Here is a 25735-nt window from a genome sequence, read left to right on the forward strand (position 1 = left end):
CCCCAGGTATGTATACTTCATCCTCTCTGGTTCCCTTTAAATGGGAATCACAAGTGCCAACTGCACTGAATTGCGAGATTTTGCCCACCGAATCGCAATCGCGGACCCATACGCGATCGCCGGGAAGCAGTGGGCAAGCGCCCAATGTGAACTGGCCCTCATGCATTCTGTGCACAATCCGCTTTCCAATGTGTCTATGTGACGTCCAAAACAGGCTGGAGAAGAAGCTTGCTGAGGAAGCGGTTAAAGTTGACAAGGAAAACTGGTAGAAATGCACCCTGAGCGTTTTTAGAAACCAGCAGGTCGAATTCCCCCTCATCATCAAGTAGTCACAAGTGTAATTTGATCTCAGCTCAGAAATTCGGCAGTCCTCGGCAGACAGCTCAAATGGAAATACAGGAGGTTAACACTTTCTCTGCTTCCATTAAAGCAGGCAGCAGACACACTGCAGATTTATTGTTGAGTTTGTATCTGCTTTTTTTACATGTATGTAACTTTTGCTCCCATTTTCACTTCAGGTCCACTTTAAAGTAATTACCTTCCATGTGCTATAATTAATTCCATGGCTTCATCTACCCGGGCTCTCAGAGAGTCTTCGCTGGCCAGCAGCAGTAGCAGTTGAGCTGGAGACAGTTCTAGCAGCATACCAGTTATCTTGCTTGCAAAAGCCTAAAATGAAATGGTTACCATCAGTTTCATGTGTGTTCAAAAATCATTAATGGAACACTATCAACTAACATTTTTTTAAACTGGGATGGGAACAGTTTGTCTAAGTGTTTCTAAGAACTGCTGTACATCTCCCCGATTATATATTCCTTTCATGTTATCAAATTCCTTTCACGATTCACTGATGGAGGATGATGGACCAGTGAATTATGAGGGGAGGGGGGATCCCTCTCCCTACACCTGTTAAGCCTGTGTGTGTACTTTATATCTTTTGCAGATAACAGGGGTCTCACTATCTTAAACTGCAGCTGCTTTTCCAATGCAGTTACAACCTACACACAACGAATTACAACTTTTGCCTCTAATATTTCACATGAAAAAGTATGAAAATGCTTACACAGCTGTTTAGACATTATTTGTACATTGTCATTTTAGAAACACTTGGTTATTGATAGTGTTCCTTAAACCATTCCATTAGTGCAAGATATTGCCCGATAATGCCTTACTGGTTGCATGGCCTGTACACGTGGATAGAGCCTCTCCCCAAGGGCTTGTCTGTGAGCAGGAAGAGGGTCTGGGTCATCACTAGGGTTCCCTTCAGAGGCTGGCCTGAAAGGCCTGGTGTCAATGGACAGCTGTCTCCTGAAGTCCCTACAATAAAGATACCATGTGTTACATGTGGTCCAGCTCGACACCTACAATAGGTGGTATAATGGCATAAACCTGATACAAACCTGTCTCTGTCCCTGCGAGAGCCTGCTCGTAACCCGCTGCTTCGCCGCATGTCCCTTTCCCTCTCCCGGTCCCGCTCACCCCGATTCCTTAATCTCTGCATCAAGCCTGAGAACAACAAAGCAACTTCATACATTTTGTTAACATGCAAAGAGGTCGAAGCTTTCCTGGGTAACTCAGATGACGCATGAGGACCTCCTGCTTATCTCAAGTCACCAGAAAGCCATTAAGATAGTTCTTTTAAACCCCACAAAACCCCAACAGGAAATTGTATGCGACTTGGAAGTGAACCAATCAAATCCACTTCCTGTCGGTTTTGACTGGAACATTTCCAAAATGCATGCAATACACATTAAAAAGTGTACCTGAGGCGACATGTGACATGATGAGATAAACATGTGTATGTACAGTACAAAACATTAATAACCAGGCTGTTTTACTAGTTTTATTTTGCTGCCTCAAAGAGTTCATTTTTAAGCATGGAAGTGACAGCTTCTGTCTTGTCGGTAGCTTGTTGGGAATATAGTAAACATCACTGATAAGCTGATTACAGCCATAAGAGTTTTCCTGGCAAAATAAAACTTCAGAGAGCAGAAGAAAATAGAAAAGGGTCAATGGTTCAAGTATTTTCACCCCGAGAAACGTAATAGGCTGGCACTGAGCAGAGACAACAAAACATTAATTCTACTTCGTAAATGTTTAAATATAAACAAAACAATGGGAGATCTTTAAAAAAAAAAAAAGTCATTTCTAGGAGTAGGAGGGTAAATACAATTGTTTATCTCATCAGCTTTTTTTTTTTACCTCGGGTTCACTTTAAATATGCATGCAAGCTGTAATGATTAGCTTGAACAGTTATGTCTTCTATACGAATAGAAATAAAACCACCGCAGTAATTCAGCCCCATTGCTTTACGCTCACAAATCCTTACTTGTATGTGTTCCTTTACTGGTGTTCTGGATGCAGTCTAGACTGGGCAACTTCTCGTTGGACAGAAATGCTTGAGCAATGGCAGTGTAGAAGCTCCGGGCTACTCCGCTGCCCTCTCCTGGCTCATCTTTGAAGGTGACCTTTACTCTGTGCACAGCCATGGGGGTTGTGGCACACCTGCGGCCAAAATGATTGTTCAGCTGCCTCATCGTCTGCTGTATCAGGAGATCTCGATCTCGGTCAACCTAAAGACACAAAAACAGAGCATGCTGATCAACTCCTTACGCTCTTGGAAATCAAGCAATATGCTGGCTTTACAGATCTATGAAGCATTTAGGACTATCCAAACACAAAACTAACCACACACTAAGGAGAAAACATACAAAAGGCAGCGATTCAGACACAACGGCAGCAAAAGTTCAGTAGAACTGCCAGGCAACTGGTATTATTTAAAAGGAAATGCATATGGCAGCCACCATATCCCTCCCACTTCAGTTGTACTTTAAAAGGACTCCGAGCACGTCTCATGGGCATGCCTTTAAGCCAGACGGCTTCCAACAAAGTCAAGCTATGACCCCTCTGGAGGAGCCTCTTGCAATGGCCATGCATGTCACTTCCTCTTCCTGCTACATTCAGTGATGCACTTCTCTAACAGAGAATACAGGGATGACCCAGAAGTTATAACATAGCCAAGATGGCAGCCGCCATTTTTAAATTTAAATCGAACGAAAACTATTTGGTGTAGAATGACGATTCGGGCATCAAATGAAAGAGGAGAGCACAAACTACAGAACGGTATACTTTGCAGTACTGGCCGGAGTTTTAAAGGGAAGGTTCAGGGACTATCTAAAAAAAAATAAAAATCCATTTCCACTTACCTGGGGCTTCCTCCAGCCCGTGGCAGGCAGGAGGTGCCCTCGGCGCCGCTCCGCAGGCTCCCGGTGGTCTCCGGTGGCCGACCCGACCTGGCCAGGCCGGCGGCCAGGTCGGGCCTCTTCTGCGCTCCATGGTGCGTTCCACGCCGGCGCGCTGACGTCATCGGACGTCCTCCGGGTTGTACTGCGCAGGCTCAGAACTACTGAGCCTGCGCAGTACAGCCCGGAGGACGTCCGATGACGTCAGCGCGCCGGCGTGGAACGCACCATGGAGCGCAGAAGAGGCCCGACCTGGCCGCCGGCCTGGCCAGGTCGGGTCGGCCACCGGAGACCACCGGGAGCCTGCGGAGCGGCGCCGAGGGCACCTCCTGCCTGCCACGGGCTGGAGGAAGCCCCAGGTAAGTGGAAATGGATTTTTATTTTTTTTAGATAGTCCCTGAACCTTCCCTTTAAAGGCATGCTCATGAGAGGTGAACGGAGTCCCTTTAAAGAACCAACTAGGAATCTTGTCCACAAGACCCAGATTCCCCACAGCAGTACACAAAGAAAGCACCCAAGATGCAAAAGAAAAAATTCAGGTTATGGAAATGCCTTCTGTGTCAACAGCACAGGAAGTGAGGGGCAATTCCTGGTATCTGCACTCAAGTCAGCAACAGGAAGTTGACAAAGGTTCAGAGTTTCCTTCACCCCATCTATAACTAAAAAAAGGTTTTGAGTAGAATGTCTCCATTCTTGAAATTCAGGGCAGTAGCACACACCTCCAAGGTCAGATCCCTTGATTGCTGATTCCGAAGCTTCTCCATTTCTCTACGGAATTTGGATTCTTTAACCTCAAAGCCACCCAGCTCTGTTAATATCTAAAGAAGCAAGAAGATTGTCATCAATACAAACTTTTTAAAAACACTTTTAAAGTTGGTGATGGGAGGGGAAGGGAAATGACTTACTGATCCTGGTTCTGCCCCAACATCCTCCATGAACACTCGGCCAAAGAGCTCTAGAGATAATCTCCAGCGCCCCAAGAGCATATCATGAGAGATCACCATGCCCATAAAGCTGCACTGTGGCCTAGAATGAATAAAAACAGATCATTAACTTTGGACATTAAACAGAACTCCACTCAATGAAATACTTTTCCTCCCAGTGCGACTAACAGAACTATTCTTCCCTTTGCCAACTGGCTGCTGCTTATTATTTATTAGATTAACATAGACAAGACCAATAACATTTATATCGTGCTTTTCTCCTGGCGGACTCAAAGATCCACAGCTGTAGCCACTAGGACGTGCTCGATAGGCAGTAGCAGTGTTATGGAGTCTTGCCCAAGGTGTCCTTACTGAATAGGTGCTGGCTTAAAGCGGAATATAACCCTGCATTTCAACTTTGCTCTAAAACATTATTTACAGTATATTATATGCAACCAGCATTTTTTTTACTAGACCAGCATTGGAAGGGTTACACAGGGCTTTCAAGTTCCTGGAGATTTCTGCAGACGCATCCGAAGCTGACAGATACATTTTGTTTACATAAATGTATCTAAGTGTTGAATGTGACTCACTCTCTCTCACTGAGAAGGAGTTGGAGGACAGCCAAAGAGTGTTTAACATTTCTCGATACATATAACTAAATAGAATGTAACAATCTGAACTTCTGCATATCTCTCCACGGACATTTAAACCTCTGTGTTTAACCCTTCCAATGCTGGTCTAGTAAAAAAAAAAATGCTTTTTGCATATAATATGCTGCAAATAATGTTTTAGGGCAAAGTTGAAATGCAGGGTTAAATTCCGCTTTAATGAACAGGAAGAGCCGAGATTTTAAACAAAGTCAAATAAATAGGAATGAGAATCAGGGGAAGCTTACGGAGGACTGTATAATGTATATCACCTAATACTGCCAGAGTGCTCCACCATTCACAACATAAGCAGGGGAGATACTTGGGTAACAGTGTGAAGTGGGGTATGGGGCACATACGATACATTTCTGTACATTACCACAGGCCTGTGCTTGGATGGAAGCATAAAGTTAGCAATTCTGCACCAATTCATGGACTCTGCACCGATATTCACCATCCTGAGGGTACCAATATAAGTAAATGGGAGAAAGCACCACCTGACAATCTTCCGGCTTGTATCTATTCTCGCTTAAATGGCTTCTCTACTGAACTTCACTGGTTTTATAAATGCCATGATAAATGTTAGGCAGCAACACAGAAGTTACCAGTAAGTATATAAATATGTCCTTTAGTAAAGCTGGATATCTTTCTCTGAACATGAGCATCAGCCAAATAACGTCTGCATCCCAAATTTATCCTCTACTAGGCAATAGCAAAATACTCCTTATATGGTCATGTAAATAGAGTACCTGAATGAAGTCAGGGGCGGTCCTTCACTCTCAGTCAATCCAATCTCTGCCAATAAGCTGCTCTTTAACTGAGCGGCGAGATCATGTGCGGATGGCCCTGGCTTCGAGCAGTCCATTTCCTCCTGGGGGGCGCTGGTCTCTTCTATCTCCTTCTGGCGGCTCTGCATGCTCATTACATTCTTCAGGTTGGAGGCATAGGACATTTTGGTGGGCAGAACCTTTTTAAAAGAAACCAGATTAGATTTACCTCTATGCAAAAGGTAGAAGGCATGACAAGTTAAGACAAGTCTAGCAGACATCCTCGGAGATGAAACACTAAATCAGGAGGGAGGTTAAGGTGGCCATAGGCTTATCGGTTTACCCGCCTATATCTGGCAGATTCGAGCACACTGATCTAATCTGCTAGAAATCAATGCCACAAACTAAGCCGAATTGATTTTCCTTCAAAATTAATTGAATAGGTTGATCACATAAACATAATATGTTGTTTGATTGGCATTAAGTTGGGAGTGTGGAGGCAGTGGTGCTAGATTTCAGGACAAGCAACCTGCAGTGTTGGCTGCAGAGCATACACTCCACTGTCAGCCAACGCGCTGGGCCACCTGGTGTTCCTCCCGGTCTCTTTTCTACCAGGGTGCCTGTGTCCCATGATAAACATTAGAGGCCAAACATTGGCCATAAAGAGGCCTCTAGTGGACAGGATAGTTATGTGCCACTGGGCCTCAAGTGTTTGTCACTGGACAAAAGTGCCCACCCGGGAGAGAAGAGTGCTGGTGATGGAGAGATGGTGCGCTGGCAAACAGGTGAGGGTAAGCTCTGCTATTTACACTCTGTAAGGAGGGTGTGGGTATCACAGTGTGTGGAGGTGTTCGATTAGAGTACCCTTTAACCTCCTCAGCGGTATGGACGACTATACACGTCCATCACCGCCGGAGGTCGCCGCTCAGGCCCTGCTGGGCAGATTTGAGCGAAATAAAAAGCAGCACACGCAGCCGGCACTTTGCCAGCCGCGTGTGCTGCCTGATCGCCGCCGCTCTGCGCCGATCCGCCGCGACGAAAGAGGGTCCCCCCAGCGCCCCAGCCCTGCGCAGCCGGAACAAAAGTTCCGGCCAGCGCTAAGGGCTGGATCGGAGGCGGCTGACGTCAGGACGTCGGCTGAGGTCCATGACGTCACTCCGATCGTTGCTATGGCGACGAGGTAAGCAAAACAAGGAAGGCTGCTCATTGCGGCCTTCCTTGGTTATTCTGGTCGCCGGAGGCGATCAGAATGACGCTTCCGGACCGCCCTCTAGTGGGCTTTCATGCAGCCAACTTTCAGTTGGCTGCATGAAACAGTTTTTTTTTTTTATTTAAAAAAAAAAACCTCCCGCAGCCGCCCTGGCGATCTCAATAGAACGCCAGGGAGGTTAATCAGATTAGGATCTGAGAGGTTGGAAATACTGGGCCAGATTTATCAAAGCATTACCAACAGTTTATTCTAAAACTGTTCTAACCAGCAGAGGAACTGTTCTGCATGATAGTAAGAAATTTCTCAAATCCTAAGTAATAGCGGCAGTTTAGCGTGGATTTCTAGAGCTGCACTAGTTAACAAAAGTGCAAATCCATTCCTACACTGCTGCAGATTAAAGGATACCTGAACTGAAATGTGACATAATGAGATAGACATGTGTAGATACAGTGGCTAGCACACAAATAACTATGCTGTGTTCCTTTTTTTATTTCTCTATCTGGAAGAGTTAAATATCAGGTATGTAAGTGGCTGACTCAGTCCTGACTCAGACAGGAAGTGACTACAGTGTGACCATCACTGATAAGAAATTCCCCTTTTTATCTCTTTCTTGCTCTCAGAAGCCATTTTCTGCTAGGAAAGTATTTTATAGGTGGATTTTCTTATCAGGGAGGGTCACACTGTAGTCACTTCCTGTCTGAGTCAAGACTGAGTCAGCCACTTACATACTTGATATTTAACGCTTTCAGGCACAGAAAGAAAAAAAGGAACACAGCATAGGTATTTGTGTGCTAGGCAATGTACATACACATGTCTATCTCAACATGTCACATGTCAGTTGATGTATCCTTTAAGTGCTTCATAGCAGTTCTCCAGATCGTGCACCAGTGCAGGTTTGAGTGAGGGGGAGGAGCCCTTCACAAATCACATCTGAGCATGCTGACAGCAGATGTATTGGTCACCTCAGCAACCGTAATTTCCCTCACACACTGCACTGCCTGAGTGACCTTACAAACTTCTCCTATTTCTAACAGTTTAAGAAGGAATCCACACTATTTAGTGATTTCTTAGGATGTCAGACAGTTCTGCACAGATTTCTATAAACCTACTAATATTTTGTCTCAGACATTCTTGATAAATGCCCCCCATTGACCAGTGTAAGGCCAGCCTTAGGGTGGCACACATTAATTTTGACTAGGAAATCATCCATAATGCTGGACATACACGGATGCAATTATGCGCTGGATCAAGCCGCTGGCTCGATGCTGGCGCGTCCGGATCGATTCCCACTCGTCCCCGCCGGCGCTCCTTATCAGCCGCTCAATTTCCCGCTATTGTCCATCGGCAGGGAATCTATCCGGCAGGTCATCGGACCTGTCAGATATTATCAATCGAGCCATCAACGGCTTTATTGATAAGGAAAAGAAACTGTGTATGCCCAGCATTAAGTTTACCATCGCAATGTAGTATGAGAGCTTACCTACACAATCTGTTCATGGTATCCAAAATCTGTTGGCTCTCACAATGCGTGGAGGTGCTAAAATTGGCCAATCTAAATTGGATGTGTGTACCAGGCTTTAGTATAAAAGGATTGATTAAAAAATGGAAGGCCAGAATTAGCCAAAAGGGAAAGGGACCAACTTGGCAGCAAACAGTGAAGGCTATAACATACACTAACTATACACTGGGGGGAGGGGTATTGGATAAGCTTGGCAGGTAGATTGACAAAAGGCTGAAGATCTTGGAGACTCCCACGCTAATCACACAAGCCAGTAATTCCACAAATATCAAGCGCGTCATCCTCTGCCCCGAAATAACAGCCATCAAGGAACTCCTGCAATATTTACCTTCCCAGCTTCAGCAGCGGCTTTTCGATCGGGCTCAGGCAGAAATAGCTGAGCCCGATCGAGTCCGCTTTACTGTGCAGGCACAAGTCACCTGTACAGTAGAGCGTATCCATTCGGCTCGTCTATTTCGCCTGAGCCGGATCGGAAAGCTGCTACTGAATGGATCGCAGTAGGTAAATATTTACCTCACTGGTGTCCGGGGGGAGCAAGCATTGGATCGCCAAGGCTTAGGAGGACAAGGAAAGCCTCATTAGGATCCAGAGGCTTCCCCCTCCTGAGATGATTATCCCCGGGGGTACTTACAGATTTTTTTGTCTAAATAGGTCTAAAAATATAGGAAGAATGCTATAAGCAGCGCAGACCTTTATTTTGGGAATATAATCTTACCTCCAAACAGTTTCTGTCCACTGTCACTTCCAGCAGGCACTTCCCACTGTTAGCCGAAGAGGAATACAGTCCCTGGCTCGGACGGCCAAACAAGTCTTCCTTTCTGGCATTGGGCTACAATTGGGATGCAAGCAAACCATGATGAACCAAAATAAAGCATCATTGTGGCGTATAGGCAAATAGCAATGAGCGCCAGCACTGGAGAGAAGCCGGTTATGCAGTACCTGCAAGAGATGTGGCTGGTCAGCGAGTGGAATGGCCTCAGCAAGAGGGACCTCAAAAGGGTTTGGTGGAATGCAACCCAAGAAGGTCATGGAATCGGAGCGGCGGAAAAACGGGTGATTCTGGCCAGTCTCGGCAGGTAGAGAATCTTCATCCTTGTCATTCAATGTGGAACCTGACAACGACAGCATGTATACATTTCTGGATGTTCCCATGCAATAAAAAATAATGCTATTCAGAAACACTACAGTGCTTATAATAACTGTAAAAGCAAGACTGTAAAGGGTCAGTTCACCTAAAAGGTATTTCAATTATGGATGTGGGTGTGTTAAATTCAACCAAAGTTCTTGGCTCTGTTACCGCCTACAGAGTGACCCTGTCAAACTAAGCCTGCACACATCAAATTTTTAATCTGCAGATGACAAGAACTTCTGCTGCCAGTCTTACAATTGTTCAGAGTTCAGCCTTATGCAGAGTACACACGATGCAATAAATAAAAATAAATAGGGATCAGCAGGAGAGCCAGGCAATGCACATTATTTAAAAGGAAACAAACATGTCAGCCTCCATATTCCCCTCACATAGGATTACCTTTAAAAGTAAAAGCAGTAGGGTATTGTACCGTGACATGTATTTATGCTTGAAAAAAAAAAAATCTGTTTTCCCTTTTGAGGTTGCGTGTATATAAGCTGTCTGTACCACCAGCCTGCAAACTAACAGAATATAAGCCCGACGAAGGCTGCAAGGCCAAAAGCTTGCTTATTTTTATTCATTTTTAATTAGCCAATAAATTGTATCATCCTGATTTAAAACTTCTTGCCTTTAAAAGTAAACTAGAGGGGAGAATAGGGTTAAAATATATACAGGTAGTACCCGGTTAACAAGGTAGGAACTGTAGGCTCATTCTTAACCGGGATTCATTCTTAATTCGGAACGCATGTACTTTTCTATGAAATATTAAGCCAGGAAAATCTGGGACATGTAGTGCCTCTGTAGTGGCACTAAAAGTAACATAACAGTCCAATACCAGAGAGCAGACAGTAATATTGACAGGCTATAACTGAATACAAAGATCTGCAGACAGAACACAAGATAATCTCTGGATTTCTTGATTTACCAACTTGATGCTTGTCTGTTCTGTCTGCCCTCTTGCTCTGCACAGGACAATAACTCAACTCTTCAGTACCTCAGCTCTGCATTTCCCTGAACACACTTAAAGAGACTCTGAAGCGAGAATAAATCTCGCTTCAGAGCTCATAGTTAGCAGGGGCACGTGCGCCCCTGCTAAACCGCCGCTATAGCGCCGCTAAACGGGGGTCCCTTCACCTCCAAACTCCCCACTGCGACACTTGGTCGCAGACTTGGTCGTTCCTGGAGGCAGGGCTAACGGCTGCAGCCCTGCCTCCAGTCGCGTCTGTCAGCGGCGCATCGCCGCCTCTCCCCCCCCCCCCCCTCTCAGTGAAGGAAGACTAAGAGGGGCGGGGGAGAGGCGGAGATACGCGCTGACAGACGCGCGTGGGGCAGGGCTGCGGCGGTTAGCCCTGCCCCAACCAGGAAGCGCTCCCCCGCATTACGGAGGGGATTTGGGGGATCAGGGACCCCCGTTAAGCCGCGGGATAGTGGCGGTTTAGCAGGGGCACACATCTCTCTCTCTATCGCTTCAGACTCTCTTTAACCCCAGTATTGTGCAGACTGAGGGGGAGGGGGGCTCAGGGCTGCGGGAATGTAAAACTGAACTACAGCTCAATGATTGCCAGCGAAGTTCAGCCGGTCAGGCTACGGGGATAGGAATTTACAACCTGGAAACAGACCCTCGGCAGCAGCTTTTCATCAAGGCAGTGTACATGTAACCAGCCCAGCGCGTACAGCAACACAGACTAAGCTACATACTTATGGGGGACAATTGTCCCCCGTTGCATGCGCGCACGCGAACAGGGATCGACAGCTCCCTGCCGGCGACAGCTGTCCACACGTCTCACCAGAAAGGCAGAGACGCGGCGGAAGCTGTTTGTGAATGGAGCATCCCCCGGCCGGATGCTCCACTCACTCGCGTAGGTCTCCTGTCGCTAGCCCGCGTACTCACGCGGGACTAGCGACAGTTCTGGCGAAGTTGCGGCGACAGCTGTAGCCGGCGATTGACCATGTCAATCGCCTGGCGACAGCTCCGACGGGCGACGGTTCGGGGCGCGCGTTATACACACGGGCGACCTGTCGCCGCAACACGCGCGTGCCACGTGGTTGCGGCGACGGCCGTACCCCGCGTGTATGGGCCTTTACGGTCACATCCCCCTCTGTAGTCCTCTCCGCACATTTTTTTAAGCTGTTGCTTCTTCCAAGCAGTCCCTGACTCAATAGAAAAGGCGACAGCCCCCAAAGATTAAGTCATCGCAACAGAGGCAACGCAGCTGGCAGGCATTTGTATCGACGGGTCGTTTGTAAGTCGGGGACTACCTGTACTTCCGTTGATGTAATGGCTCGACACTTCCAGGCTTCTTATTTTGTGCGGCCTCTTCCTCCATCTTTCTGCAGTAGGCATTGTCTGGGAGGCCCATGGCACGTGCACACCCCACACGAGTGTAGCAACCATTGCCAGGAGCATCCTAGGGCATGCATAGTTCAGATAGTTTTCGGACTGCGCATGCTCAGGGCGCTCTCAGCTGCTGAGCACAGCTGTGGTAGGAGCACAACACACAGGGGTGCGTGGAGTGGACTGCATATGCACCTTGCCCCAGTCGTAGTTACAGCAACAAGATGAAGTGGGAAGCCAGACACACTAAAGAGCCTGGAGATGTCAGGAGAGCCTATACATCAAGGCAAGTATGTCTTTTAAACCTTCCATCTCCCTCCCCCCCCTTCCCCCTTGAGTACACTTAACCAAACCACTAATAGGTACATAAGTAAACTCTTATAATATTCATTCTACACCACTAACTCTGGTTGGTGTCGTCATCATTCTCATGCTCAGAGTCTTCATTATCAAGGCCAAGTTCCAACAGTTCCCGAGTTCTAGAGAAAAAAAAAGTTAACTGGGTCAAACAACTCCACACAAAAATCAGAGGTCAAAATTCCTTAGGCTGGATTCACACTGTGCGCGTTGCATAAGGCATGCGTAATATGTGTGAACTGCAACAAACACTACACACATTATACCATGCACTTTCTCTACCTTTGTAAGCGTTCAAATATGCAAGTGCTCTGGACCCTGTATAGGTGTGAATAAAAGACACCTGCCTCCTGCAAATGCATAGACTAAGCTTATGCACTTCTCAGCCGTATACACAGGTGCTGAGACCTGCAAGCAATAGAGACAACAGTTCCACATGAAAGCAATGTGTGTTAGCAGGTATGCCTTGTACAGGTGTTGCTTGGTTCAGAGCACTTGCGCTTTCTCTACCTATGCGAGTATTAATTAAATGCTTGCATGTAACAAATTAGTATAATGCGATCAGTTACAAAGAGATGTGAACAGCACCATAGCATTGTATGGGCAGTGAGCAGACATGCAGATTTATTCTGCAACGCAACTGATGCAGCGTGAATGCATCCTTGAGCTGGCCATACACTGGTCCATGTGGCCAACAGATGGCTCCCTCTCTAATGTGATAATGATCAGAGAGGGATCTATCTGATGATCAAATCCCTCCACTCAGATTTTTAATCTATTTCAGCATAAAATAGATTGAAAATCTGTGCAGGGTCTCCTTATCTTTGACCTCCCCAGGCCTCTAGAGTCTGACATGGCACATGCACCCCAGGAGGTAAGACACAGGAAGAAGTGACGGCAGACAGGGAAGAGCAAGTTCCGCTGCCATGTTGCTCATCAAAAAAAAAAAAAAAAAAAGCCACAAGCGATGCGCTCCCAACCCACCAATCAAGTGAAATCTTCCTTCCGCTACCAGTGTATGGTCAGCATTACTCTTCATCTAAAATTCATTCCACCAAAAACTGATGTAAAAGCGGGGCAAACTAATTACTGAACAAAGAAGCAATCTAAAGCTGGTTTACCTCTTGCGCTCCAGCTGAGGGGTGTCCAGTGTGGTCTGTTGGTTCATTGCTTTGATCCAGTAAATGAGAGCCTGGAAGACGTAGGCCACGTGTTTCAGGGAACACACATCCAGCACTGGCAGCACATCAGAGTGCTCATCATTGTGAGAGCGCATCAGTGAGAGCGCATAGTTCAGAAAGTCTCCGCGGGCCGACATTCCTTGCCGAGCACTCAGCAGGGTCGCTCTTCTGGAAGGAAAAAAGCAACCATGTTATGTTGCAAAGCCTGACACGAGGGAAGCAGCAGATGGACTCAACTGCACACTAACAGCAATTACAGGGAAAAACTATTCCTCATGGACAATACTCAACACACAAGATGGAAAGAAAGGGCAACAGAGAAATAAAGCAGGACTAAGGGATTATTCATAATGGAAGAGTGGAGCTCTAGCTTAAAACTGGTTATTAAAGTGACAGTGAAACAAACAAAAACAAAAAAACAGTATACACACATACACACACTTTAAGGGCTTGTTTCCACTGTTGCGACGCGATTTCGGCCGCATTCCGACGCTTGTAAAAACGCATGCGGATGCGTTTCCACATGCGTTTTTACCCGCGATTTCGCATGGCAGGGTGCCATGCGAAATTAACCATGACACTGCCAGGGCTAAATAAAATTGAAAAAGGTGCGAAATCGCGGGTAAAAACGCATGTAACAAACGCATGCGTTTTTACTATTAAATACATTAGCGGCGATTCGCACGGATTTCCGACGCAGGCGAAATCGTTGGCTCTTTTGTGCGTTTTTTTCACGCTGAAAAAAAACGCACCTCAACAACGCTACAGTGGAAACAGGCCCATCCACTTGTATTACATGTGCGGATCTGCATGCGTTGGACGCATGCAGATTCGCGATAGTGGAAACGAGCCCTAATACTACACTGCATCATTTACTACAATTTGCAGTTTACAAACCACACTCTATTTTAAACTATAAAACAGATCAGAGCTAATGACCCTTTGTTCTTTCCTGCAGTAAAACCTTTAAGAGAACCCGAGGTGGAGTTCTAAGAATGCTATCCGCACACAGAGGCTGGGTCTGTTTATACTGACCAGCCTCTGTTGCTATGTAGTGTCCCACCCAGCCCCCCCTTGTGCTCTGCTATGCCCCCATAAATCACAGCTGCACTGGTGACATGCAGCGGGCTGTGTTTACCTATGTAGTGTCAGTCTCGCCGCTCCCCCCCCCCCCCCCCCGCCTCCTGCATAGCTCCGGTCCAGCCCGTGTCCCTTCCCTCTAATCAGCGGGGAGGGAAGGGACGTGGGCGGGGACCGGAGCTATGCAGGAGGCGGGGGGAGCGGCGAGACTGACACTACATAGGTAAACACAGCCCGCTGCGACACGTTGCGTGTCGACAGCGCGGCTGTGATTAATGGGAGACAGCAGAGCGCAGGGGGGGCCTGGGTAGACACTACATAGCAACAGAGGCTGGGCTGGCTATATAGGCAGGCCCAGCCTCTGTGTGCGGATATCAATCTTAGAACCCCACCTTGGGCTCTCTTTAAAGAGGCACTTAAAAGGGAAGGTTCAGGGACTAGCTAAAAAAAATAAAAATCCATTTCCACTTACCTGGGGCTTCCTCCAGCCCGTGGCAGGCAGGAGGTGCCCTCGGCGCCGCTCCGCAGGCTCCCGGTGGTCTCCGGTGGCCGACCCGACCTGGCCAGGCCGGCGGCCTTCTTCTGCGCTCCATGGTGCGTTTCACGCCGGCGCGCTGTCGTCATCGGACGTCCTCCAGGCTGTACTGCGCAGGCTCAGTAGTTCTGAGCCTGCGCAGTACAGCCCGGAGGACGTCCGATGACGTCAGCGCGCCGGCGTGAAACGTACCATGGAGCGCAGAAGAAGCCCGACCTGGTCGGGTCGGCCACCGGGAGCCTGCGGAGCGGCGCCGAGGGCACCTCCTGCCTGCCACAGGCTGGAGGAAGCCCCAGGTAAGTGGAAATGGATTTTTATTTTTTTTAGCTAGTCCCTGAACCTTCCCTTTAAGTCATGAAAAAAATGCGTTTTACTCACCTGGGGCTTCCCTCAGCCCCTTGCAGCCGATCGGTGCCCTCGCCGTGTCTCTCTGATCCTCCCGTCCCCGCCGGTGACAACTTCCGATTTCGCCGTCAGGACCCGACAGGCATGGGAACGCGAGTGATTCTTCAATCACTGAATCACTGAACGCGAAGAATCACTCGCGTTCCCATGCCGGTCAGGTCCTGACGGCAAAACCGGAAGTGGTCGCCGGCGGGGATGGGAGGATCAGAGAGACACAGCTTGCGTGTGTAATGTGACAAATTCAGTCCCCTCTCCTCCTCCCCTCTGCCTCTGAAATCTCTGGCTAGTACCCTCCTGCCCAGACTGAGCTCCCAAAAGCCCTTGCTACAGTGCCAAGGCACTTTAAAAAGCTGTGGCCGAGGCTTGTTTAGTTTATAGGAAATTAGAGTATTAAAACAAAAAAAAAGTATTTGGCTTGAGGAATGCTTTGTAAACTATATGAAAGAAACACAATTATGTATTGAGTAAAAGTTTATCTCGCATCCACTTTAAACATGTTTTTGTGTACTGTTAGAAGCTCAGTGAACCCATCTCGAGTGTCAATTTATTGCTCACTTTAACTTCTGGTTTCTGTTTTATGCACTAACTTTCCATTACTGCAAAATTGTGTCCACTATTGCTAATTTACTAGGCAGAAAATGAACTGTGTACCAAAGAAGATTGCTACCATTACAGTCTGAGTTTAAAGTGAACCTAAAGTAAAGGGGAAAAAAAATGCCCATTTACTCACCTGGGGCCTCTTCCAGCCCCCCAAAGTCTTTCAAGTCCCTCGTCATCATCCTACGCTCAGCCCTTCCTCCACTGTCCCCCTCAGTAATCCAGCAGACAGATGATTTACAGGTGGCAGGCCACTGTGCAACCTCTATCGCGCTCCCGTGCCCAGAAGCATTCTGCACATACACTGTAGCAATTTTTGGTTACTACGTGAGCACAAAGCGCTCCTGGCAACGGGAGCGCAATAGAGGACACGCGTGGCAGAGAGCTGCACATACAGCAGTGGACAGGGACACTGGAGAAAACGGCAGGATACAGGATGACTTCAGGGGGCTGGGAAGAAGCCCCAGGTAAGTAAATAAGACTTTTTTATTTTAGGTTTCCTTTAAAGCAGACATCCTTGACATTACTAAAAGGAAGAAAAAAAATCTATAACTGATTGCACAGCTCAGACTATAGGATACCTTCTGCCTTCCAGCGTTCTTAAACTGGCTTCCTCCCGAGCGGTCATGCGGTCTCTCCTGGTGGGATTCTGGGAAGCATGGAGAGGGTGATTTGGGTGACCTGGGTCACCAGCCGATGACAGGGCTGAGCCATAACGCAGCTGAGCTTCAGTGGAGTCCATTATACTGACCATCCAGTTCCAGGTCGGAATAAGCTTCTCCTCAACATAGTTCTGAAAAGTCAGGATCATACAAGTAAGTATCTAAAGATGCATCAGACACCTACATGAAAGCACAATAGGAAGGCCAAAGCGTTGGTACCGTGCCATACCTGCAAGTTGACTGCATCTTGGTAAGTGAGTTTCACAGCGGCAGGAATCTGGGAGTAGACCAGGTGGTTATACTTGGGAATGAGACCCATTAAGTCCGATATCTGCCGAATGACAATGCTGTAGGCCCTCGCTAGACTGCTTGCTGATGTTAAGTAGCTACTGGAGTTGCTGGCTTCAAGTGCTGCAGCTGCGCTAGAACTCATGTTCCCACTTCTCCTCAAACTGGACGGTTCAATGTAGATCAGAGCTCCTGAACTTGCTAGAGGGAAAAGGAAGAAATAACATTGAAATATCACAGTCCCATGAAACTTCCTGCCAGTTTTGGCTTAAAAAAAATATATGGAAAAATTGCAAACACTCCATATAGGGTTAATACCAACGTTCAAACAAGGAAAGGGGAGGTACAAATTAAAGTGAAACTGTAGTGAAACTGTAGTGAAAACGACAATTTGTAGCTGAATATTGCAACACAAGCAATTTTGTTCATTGTTTAGTCAGTGTTTGCCCATTGTAAAAATCTTTTCTCACCGATTTATATTCTGAAATGTATCATTTTTAGCACTAGCAGGTGATCTCTGCGCAATGTTCATTACAGAGCGTTCTACCCTCCCTGAATACTCTGGAAGGGAATAACGCATAATAAACAGTCCAGGATAAGCCTCAGGAGAAAGGTGGGGCTACACACCCATATACAGCAATATATAGCTATAGGAAGCATTTGTGATGCTGCAACCAGGATAATTAACATAAAAGTGGGTACCATGAATAATTGACTGCATTGTACTATATGTGACTACAGCACCTCTGTGTGGGGCTTCCCCCACCATAGCATATATGTAGAAAAAAGCGGCTGGGCACCTCCAGGATAAAAACGCCAGTTTATTGAATATACTATAAAATCAGCAGTCACAACCATGGCAGAGACCACAAGGAGAGAGAGGGGGTATAAGCAAGCTAGAAGTCGACGGCTGTTTCGCACCCTCAAATGGGGTGCTTCATCGGGACACCGAGCCCCCCTAGAATTATCTCATTTAAAGGGAACCAGAGACGAAGCACCCTTGTGTATTTTACCATATATATCAGTGGGAACATTATAGAAAACACTTACCATGCTTTCTGTTTTATCCTCACTGCTAAAAGTGTCTGTTATCAGCTGTGATAAGAATCCCCGACTGAGCATTCTGTCTGGCTTTGCCGGGAAGGATTATAGCTGAGTCATTATAGCAGAGCCACAAGGGGGCAGGCTTGGGCTTGAAAAGACACCAGAGAAGACAGACTCCGTTATAATCATTCAGTAGCAAAACCAGACAATGCTCAGTTGGGGATTCTTATCAGAGGTGATAACAGTCAAGGTGGCCACTAATGATCCAATCTTTTTCATCCAATCTTACCATTTCTATGTAATATAAGGTAACTGCTTGAAGTATCCATTCAGTATATTCACTCAATTTACCCTTATACTACATAGATTTGGTAAGATTGGATGAAAAAGATTGGATCATTAGTGGCCACCTTCAGATTAAACAGAGAACAATGAAACAAAGAGCAGATTAGGTGTTTACTGTCATGTTCCCACTGATTTATAAGGTAAAATACATGAGGGTGCTTCGTCTCTGGTTCTCTTTAAGGGTACAATTAACAAATATACAGTAGTTAAGTTGATCCTTCATTACAAAATAGATTATGGACCTCCAATGCTGCTCATCTGCACAATAGTTCCAAATGTAACAGGAGTACTTTTATAAGTTACAAAGTAGCGTTCTGAAGCCAGAGACCACACAGATCTATATTGTGAAACGGTAGATTGGCAACAAGCAAACAGAAGAAGGACTGTGACTTGCCTGCAGGGGTGGAGGTGCTGGATGGGGCAGCATTGGGAGTCCTCTGATTCTGGGTGTTGCGCACAGCCCACTGCATGGAGCGAGGCGCCTGTGCCGCACCGTTGGCATGGCTGCTGTTAGTAGACCTCTCTAAAGGCTCGTCGATCAGGAACGTCTCCTGGTCTAGGTCATCACTCTGGCTGCTGCTGCTGTCCGAGTCGCTGGAGTCATTGGACTGAGAGTCATCCTCCGAGAAGAAAGCTGGGACGCTGCTGGCACCTGCATGGCAACATTCAATGTTCACTTGCTTTCCACTTAGCATGTAATCACATACAAGAATAGAGGATATGCACTGTACAGCGCTGCGGAAGATGTCAGTACTATAATAATAACAACAACAACAACTATATACCTGCTTCTGAGCCAGCGGTGGCTGCTGTCACAACACTTCTGCGACCGCTAGCGTTGTCCTGATTACTATGATTGCTCTCGCTGTCACTTTCCGTCTCGGCGGCTGCCAGAAGGTCCAGCTCCATGTCACTCCCTACAGACACAACTGAGGTAAGTATAAGTGTGGCAGAATGCTACGGAACAGCAGTGGGGTGTTATAGGATACTTTGGAGTCTCTTACCATCCTCGTCATGCTCATCATGTTGTCCTTCAGTCTCTGTGTTCTCCTCACCATGTTCTTCTTGTTCATCATGGTGGTCTTCTTCCCCAGCCACACCTTCTACCACCTCAACCTGTGGGTTTTACAAGAAAAATCATAAAACAAGCAGCTAGTGCATAAAAAAGCTATATATAATAAAAAAAACCTGCAGTGAAAAACTATATTCCATATTATGCAATATTAAATTAAAGACATCCAAACATTTTAAATATAGCCACTAGATGACTAGAAGGTACTGTGCATGCAACAAGATAATTAGGAGCAGCATCAATATGAACAGAGTTCTCACGAGGATGCAGAGTACAGGTAGTTCCCAGTTAACTAATGAGATGGGGACTAAATTTGGTCTCTTCATAAGTTAAAACACTGTCACCTCAGTCCCCTGTACCTCCTCCATGTTCCCCTGTGCCTTAACTCATGTATTACCTCATAATTTACCTCATGAGGTAAAACATGACTAAAACCTACCAGAATTGCTAAATGTCATTACCTCATGAGGTAAATTACCTCACATGAGGTAATTTGTTTGATATCCCTGCCAGAATTGAGGCCAATATGTGTGTCTCTATCTCCAGTTTAAAAAAAATCATTTTCTCAAAAACAAGTCTTTTCAAAAAAAATAAATACATTCAAAGAATCATATTTTGCAATTTCAGGCTGCTCATATCCAGCGACAGCCAAGAGCCACAGTGACAGTTACTCGAGCCACAGAACTTGCCAGAGGCAACCATATGTAGATTTAGGCCTGGTCAAGCATCAGCAAATGTTTTTTCCCCATAGTCTTGCAGATCTATTTGAATGTTCAGATTTTTTTGATTTTTTTTAATTTAAGGATCATTGGTTGGCTTTTGCTACACTTGCCTTTTTACAATTCTATCATAGCAAACGGTGATGTATATATGTAAATTACCTCTTCCACATCAGCTGACACAATATCATCCTGCTCCTCATCCCGGCTTCTCACAGGTTGGGACTGACTTATTCTTCTTTGCTGAGGATTTCTAATTATATAAGACGACTGCGACTGATTGGAACTGAAAGAGAGAAGGTACAATGATCAGACATCGGCACAATCTTTAAAACTTCAGCTCTGTTCCCACTACAGACGGATCTCCAATGGCCAGTGAGAGTGGACAATGCAGTGTACAAGCACTGCTCCAAACGCCGAATGGACCAGAGCAATGGTCCACTGTGGTCCAGTTAGAATCACTGCGATACAGTTGGACTTTGTAGCAGAGGAGTTCCCCCACAGGCTTCTATGGGAAGCACATCCGCTATCCGGTAATTACTGTGCTGGTTCTAATTTGAATTTCCGTAACGGATCCAAAGGATCTGTTGCAGACTGACAAGCGTGAACTATAGTATCTGTCGACTGTCAGTTTTCAGATGCAGTAAAACTAACAAAGATATAACTGTCAGTTTTCTGCTACAGTGGGAATGGTGCCTAAGAGCAAATAAATACAACAATTAACTTAGTATACCATCCGGATTTATTTTTTATTGTATTTTTTGGGGGGGAGGGGGGGGGGGGGGAAGAAAGCCGGGGGTTGGGTATGAGATTTTGATCAGAGAGGGAAACTGTATTTTAGATAAATCAGATGGCAGTCAAAACATTCAAGCCACAAGATCTTATTTAAGGCGCTGAAAATGACGAGTTCAAATTTTATGACAAAAATATGGCCTCAGTTTCATGATATGCGAGGGAAAAAAAAACCAAAAAACTCTAAAAGCTCCAAAACACCATAATGCTCGGCTTTTTGCCTAGGCTGCTGTGAACACACCATTAAAGAGAACCCGAGGTGGGTTCTAGTAATCCAATTAGCATACAGAGGCTGGGTCTGCATATAATACCCAGCCTCTGTTGCTATACAGTCTCCCCCCTGCGCTCTGCTATGCCCCATAAATCAATCGCGGCTGTTTACATGTGAAGTGTCCCTCCCCACTGATTAGAGGGAAGGGACGCGGGCGGGAACCGGCGCTATGGAGGAGGCGGGGGAGTGGCAGTGACAGACTTCACATGTAAACAGCCGGCTGTCGCCAGCACGGCGATTGATTTATGGGGGACAGCAGAGCGCAGATGGGGGCTGGGGGGAAAAAGTATAGCAACAGAGGCTGGGCATTATAAGCAGAACCAGACTCTGTATGCTAATTGGATTCTTAGAACCCACCTCAGGTTCTTTTTAATGCTGGGAATACTCCATACAATTTTCTGTTAGATTTACCTGCCAGATATATAAAGTTCAACATGTTGGAAATTATCTATCTTACTATCTATCTGCCGAGCAATTAGGCATTGTTCTACTCAGCAGGAGATAACCAGAAGACCATGCACCAGAGATAATGACCAGTCTCTACCAGTACTTTACAGAAAATAATCTAATTATGCATTCTAACAGAAAATCTAACAGAAAATTGTATGGTGTATTCCCAGCATTAGAGGTGCTTGGTAAATATCTTTAAAGTGAACCAGAGATGAAAATAAACTAATGAGATAAACAATTGGATCTGTCCGTCTACTCCTAAAAATGACTTCTAGATATTTCAAGGTTTTATTTTATGTAAAAACTGTTACAAAGCAGATTTAATGTTTCATAGTCTCTGCTCAATTGCAGTGTCTCAAGAGTCCCAGAGTAAAAATACATGAACTATTGACCTTTTTATCTTTTCTTCTCATAGTAAAAAGCCAGACTGTAGAAAAACGGTCAGTTCCATAGCTAATTCTAAACCTCTTTCAGGCAGAGAAAAAGAGAAAAAAAGCACAGCATAAGTGTCTGTATGCTTGCCACTGTATATACACATGTCTATCTCATCGTGTCACATGTCATCTCTGGTACACTTTAAAGTATACACAAGGTGACATGTGACATGAGATGTACAGTGCTGAGCACACAAATAACTAGGCCGAGTTCCCTTTTCTTCTTGCTCTGCCTGAAGGTTAAAAAAATCAGGTTTGCAAGTGATAGTTTCTGTACGGGTTGGACTATAGCGTAAGGACCCATTTACACTTAATCAGTTGGTATGCATTAGTATGCGTTATTTCCATAGCCGTGCATTGGAAAGAATATTTCAGTTTAAACGCGTTAAGTGTGAAAGGTGCCATAGGAAAACATGGGCATTACTTTGAAAATCAGTTTTCTTTCCGTTTTAACTGAGAGCAACTGATTAAGTGTAAAAGGGCCCTCACCCTCACTGACAAGGTATTACAGACATTAAACACTTTTCTGGCATACTTCAACGCATGAGTCATGGAACAGAGACAATAAAAAACAGTAAAAACGTAAAAAGCGGGTTCAAAAATACAACTGTGCAGTATCTAAATAAAAGTCATTTTAGGAGGAGGATAGACGCAACGGTTTTTCCTCATCAGTTTATTTTCACCTTGTTTTTCCTTTAAGAATGTTTTGTACAGAATCCAAACGGTAAAATCTATCAGCTGGCTTTAGTTATGTAATATACATGACTATAGAGGTTGTGCAGCTCAGAATATACATTTTAGCACTACTGCCTGAAAAGGAGGAGATCTGTGGATAAGGACTCTTACTTGCTGGACTGGTCAGAAGATGGCCTTGGTGGAAGAGGCTCTACAGAGAACAGTTCTTCGCTGCCCTGCATTGCGTCAATGCTTGTGCTGGCCAGTGTGAAGGGCGCTGTGGGACGTGCGATCCCCATCCTCACTGGAACGATGAGAGATTCTGCTACATTGCACAGCTCCTCCACAGCGTATGGCAGCAGCGCCTGGAACACCCGCTTGCATTTTCCGATGGGTTGTGGAATGAAATTACTGAAATAAAAACATCCAAACATTAATGCTCTGTATGATAGTGAAGCTTGATGCCCATTTGCAGGCTGTTTAGCTCCGTGTCCAGAAATACTGGAGGAGTTGACATAGCTTACTTTTTCTTCTTGGATGATGCCATCTCCACACTGAGTATGACAAAGACGCGAGCCACAGAGCGCAGGAACCGCATGGTGACAGCCACCGCCTCCTCTCGCCGTCCGGGAGTGTACTTGTTCTGAAGTTCCTTCACTAGTGTCCCCAGCAAGGTGTCCAGCAGCTTGGAGTAAAAATGCACATTTTGGTAAAGGACTGTGCTTCTATGTGGAAGGCCCCAAATGCCATCTCATCTGGCATTCCCAATTCATATTTTTTAATTTTGGTTTTACCACAAATGTCAAGGCGAAGGAGAAGACAAAGTTCATTATGCCATTTATATACCACTTCACTGTCCCTTTATGGGTTACAACTTCAAACCACTTTACCCCAAAGCGGTTTTTACCCTAACGGACAGGAGCGATTTTCACCTTTCAGTGCTCATCCCTTTCATTTGCCAATAGCTTAAAGTGGACCCAAATTATAAATACAAGATTTCAGAAATAAAATGTATTTTCTAAATTATAATAATAAATAGCAGCCTTTTTTCAGCTGCATGATGACAAATATAAAATATTTTACATTTATTGGAGGAACCCCTCCCTTCCTTTCATATTGCCGGGACAGAATCCGGCAAACTGGTGGAGTAGATGGTGTCCAGCAATGGAGGAATTGCTAATGGCTGCCCCCAGTATAACCCTAGTTATGCAAAGAGGAGGATGAAAAGCATGCACTGAAATGCTTATAGGCTTGAAGGAGTGTTTATTTATCTTTCTGTGTGTCAGAGTGGTGCAACTAAATATTTTGCATTAAAAAAATGTTTGGTTTGGGCCCGCTTTAATCACTACTAATCGCAATGAAATGATCTAGATCTGTTTTTTTTTCACCACTAATTGGGCTTCTTGGGGTTCATATTTGTTTTCAGTAATTACTTTATTTTCTATGCATTTTAAAGGGAAAAACAAAGAGAAAAAAAACCCCACGATTTCTCCAATTTCATCCCCTATAGTTTTAATCTAAACACTGCTACTGTGCATAAAACCCACACATTTTATCTGCCCATTTGTTCTGGTTATCACAAGATTTTAATTATGTCCCTAGTACAAAGTATGGTGACAATATAGTATTTGGAAATAAAGGTGTATTTTTTTCTTTGGTGGTTTTTTTCCCCACTATTTTTTATGCGCACAGCGGCAGCAGCACTGTCTGACTTATAAAAACGTCCTGAAGCCATTAAGAGGCTCTTGTACAAACACTACCGAATAGAAAGTACCAGGGAATAGAATATCAAACACAATTGTCCAAAGGACTTAGCCCTATGGGTACATAAAAAGTAGTAACTTTTGTCAGAACTAAATAGTTAAAAGAGTAATTCATGTGAGTGAACAAGCTCACTGTGAAGGTCTTATAGATAAGACTACCAATGTAACATCTGCAGGGGTCAACTTAACGTCACATATAAAGTGGGGTGTAGCTATCCCGCAGATGTAATTAGTGTACTTCAACAGTATTAAAATGTATGGGGTGATTAGAGAGTCATCCCCAGCAGGTATGTCGGTCAATGCTGGTGTACTCAGCTGGTGTGACGTTAAGTGTAGGGGGATAAGCTAGGACCCCTGCAGATGTTACATTGGTAGTCTTATCTGTAAGACCTTCACAGTGAGTTTTTTCACTCACATGAATTACTCTCTTAACTACTTAGTTCTGACAATAAAAGTTACTACTTTTTTATGTACCCATAGGGCTAAGTCCTTTGGAGAATTGTGTTTGACATTAAGAGGCTCTAGCAGGACGTTTTTATAAGTCAGCTTGTCATTAAGTGGTTAAAGATTCCCAAAAAATTCATTTTTATCGACTGCTCTGGGTCCCTTTAAAGTGTAGCCGAGGCGAACCTTGGTTCAATAGCCAAATACTTACCTAAGAAGAGGTAAGCCTCTGGATTCTGTAGAGGTTTCCCACGCTGTCCTCTGGTTCACTGTCACCGAGAGTTGACCCTCCAAAGGAATTAGATAAGTTCTTGTCGTATTCCAGGCTCACGAGTGCACCCCTCCAAGTGCGAGCAAGGTCGCAAGGTGCAGTGGGGTCCCAGGCAGCAGCGGACGTCCAGAGGACAGGGTGGGAAGACTCTAGAGGATCCAGAGGCTTCTCTCTCCTTAGGCAAGTATCTCATGTTTTTTGACCTGGGGTTTACATCAAGTTCTCTTTAATACAAGCAATGTAAATTGCACAAAAGCTAAACTGAATCAAATATCACGAGTTAAAGGGAATCTGAAGTGAAAATAAACTTATGAGATGATTTGTATGGATAGTACAGCTAAGAAATGGAACATTAGTAGCACAGATATGAGTCTCATATTGTTTCCAAAAGAGTTAAAAGGACATGCGAGGTGAAAATAGACTGAGAAAAACTGTATCTATCCTCAGTCTCCTGAAAATGACTTTTTAGATATACCCCAGTTTTATTTTATATTTTAATCTAGTTTTAAGTTTTTACTGTATCGTTGTCTCTGCTCAATGACACCCTCACTGAAGTCTGCTAAAATCTATGAACC

The 25735-nt window shown here is 45.3% G+C and overlaps 1 protein-coding gene across 12 annotated transcripts in view; it reads right to left on the minus strand.

The window, feature by feature from the left end:
- The window catches only part of UBR5 (ubiquitin protein ligase E3 component n-recognin 5), a 122936-nt gene that overhangs the window by 12901 nt on the left and 84300 nt on the right, over positions 1–25735 (minus strand). For 8 of the 12 annotated variants that reach the window (XM_068237757.1, XM_068237752.1, XM_068237748.1 and 5 more), the window contains 19 exons: positions 23207–23367; positions 22854–23093; positions 20223–20346; positions 19274–19385; positions 19055–19186; positions 18664–18921; positions 16822–17081; positions 16512–16723; positions 13254–13481; positions 12181–12254; positions 9251–9423; positions 9027–9140; positions 5565–5782; positions 4148–4268; positions 3962–4060; positions 2330–2573; positions 1401–1524; positions 1173–1317; positions 539–669 (listed from right to left, as the gene is read on the minus strand). In XM_068237757.1, coding sequence (XP_068093858.1) covers positions 539–669; positions 1173–1317; positions 1401–1524; positions 2330–2573; positions 3962–4060; positions 4148–4268; positions 5565–5782; positions 9027–9140; positions 9251–9423; positions 12181–12254; positions 13254–13481; positions 16512–16723; positions 16822–17081; positions 18664–18921; positions 19055–19186; positions 19274–19385; positions 20223–20346; positions 22854–23093; positions 23207–23367 — 3170 coding nt within the window. The remainder of the gene's footprint in view (positions 1–538; positions 670–1172; positions 1318–1400; positions 1525–2329; positions 2574–3961; positions 4061–4147; positions 4269–5564; positions 5783–9026; positions 9141–9250; positions 9424–12180; positions 12255–13253; positions 13482–16511; positions 16724–16821; positions 17082–18663; positions 18922–19054; positions 19187–19273; positions 19386–20222; positions 20347–22853; positions 23094–23206; positions 23368–25735) is intronic. The other 4 variants (XM_068237756.1, XM_068237754.1, XM_068237753.1 and 1 more) reach the window with 1 other exon arrangement.

Source organism: Hyperolius riggenbachi, chromosome 5 (assembly GCF_040937935.1).
Source record: "Hyperolius riggenbachi isolate aHypRig1 chromosome 5, aHypRig1.pri, whole genome shotgun sequence".
Classification (NCBI taxonomy): Eukaryota; Metazoa; Chordata; class Amphibia; order Anura; family Hyperoliidae; genus Hyperolius; species Hyperolius riggenbachi.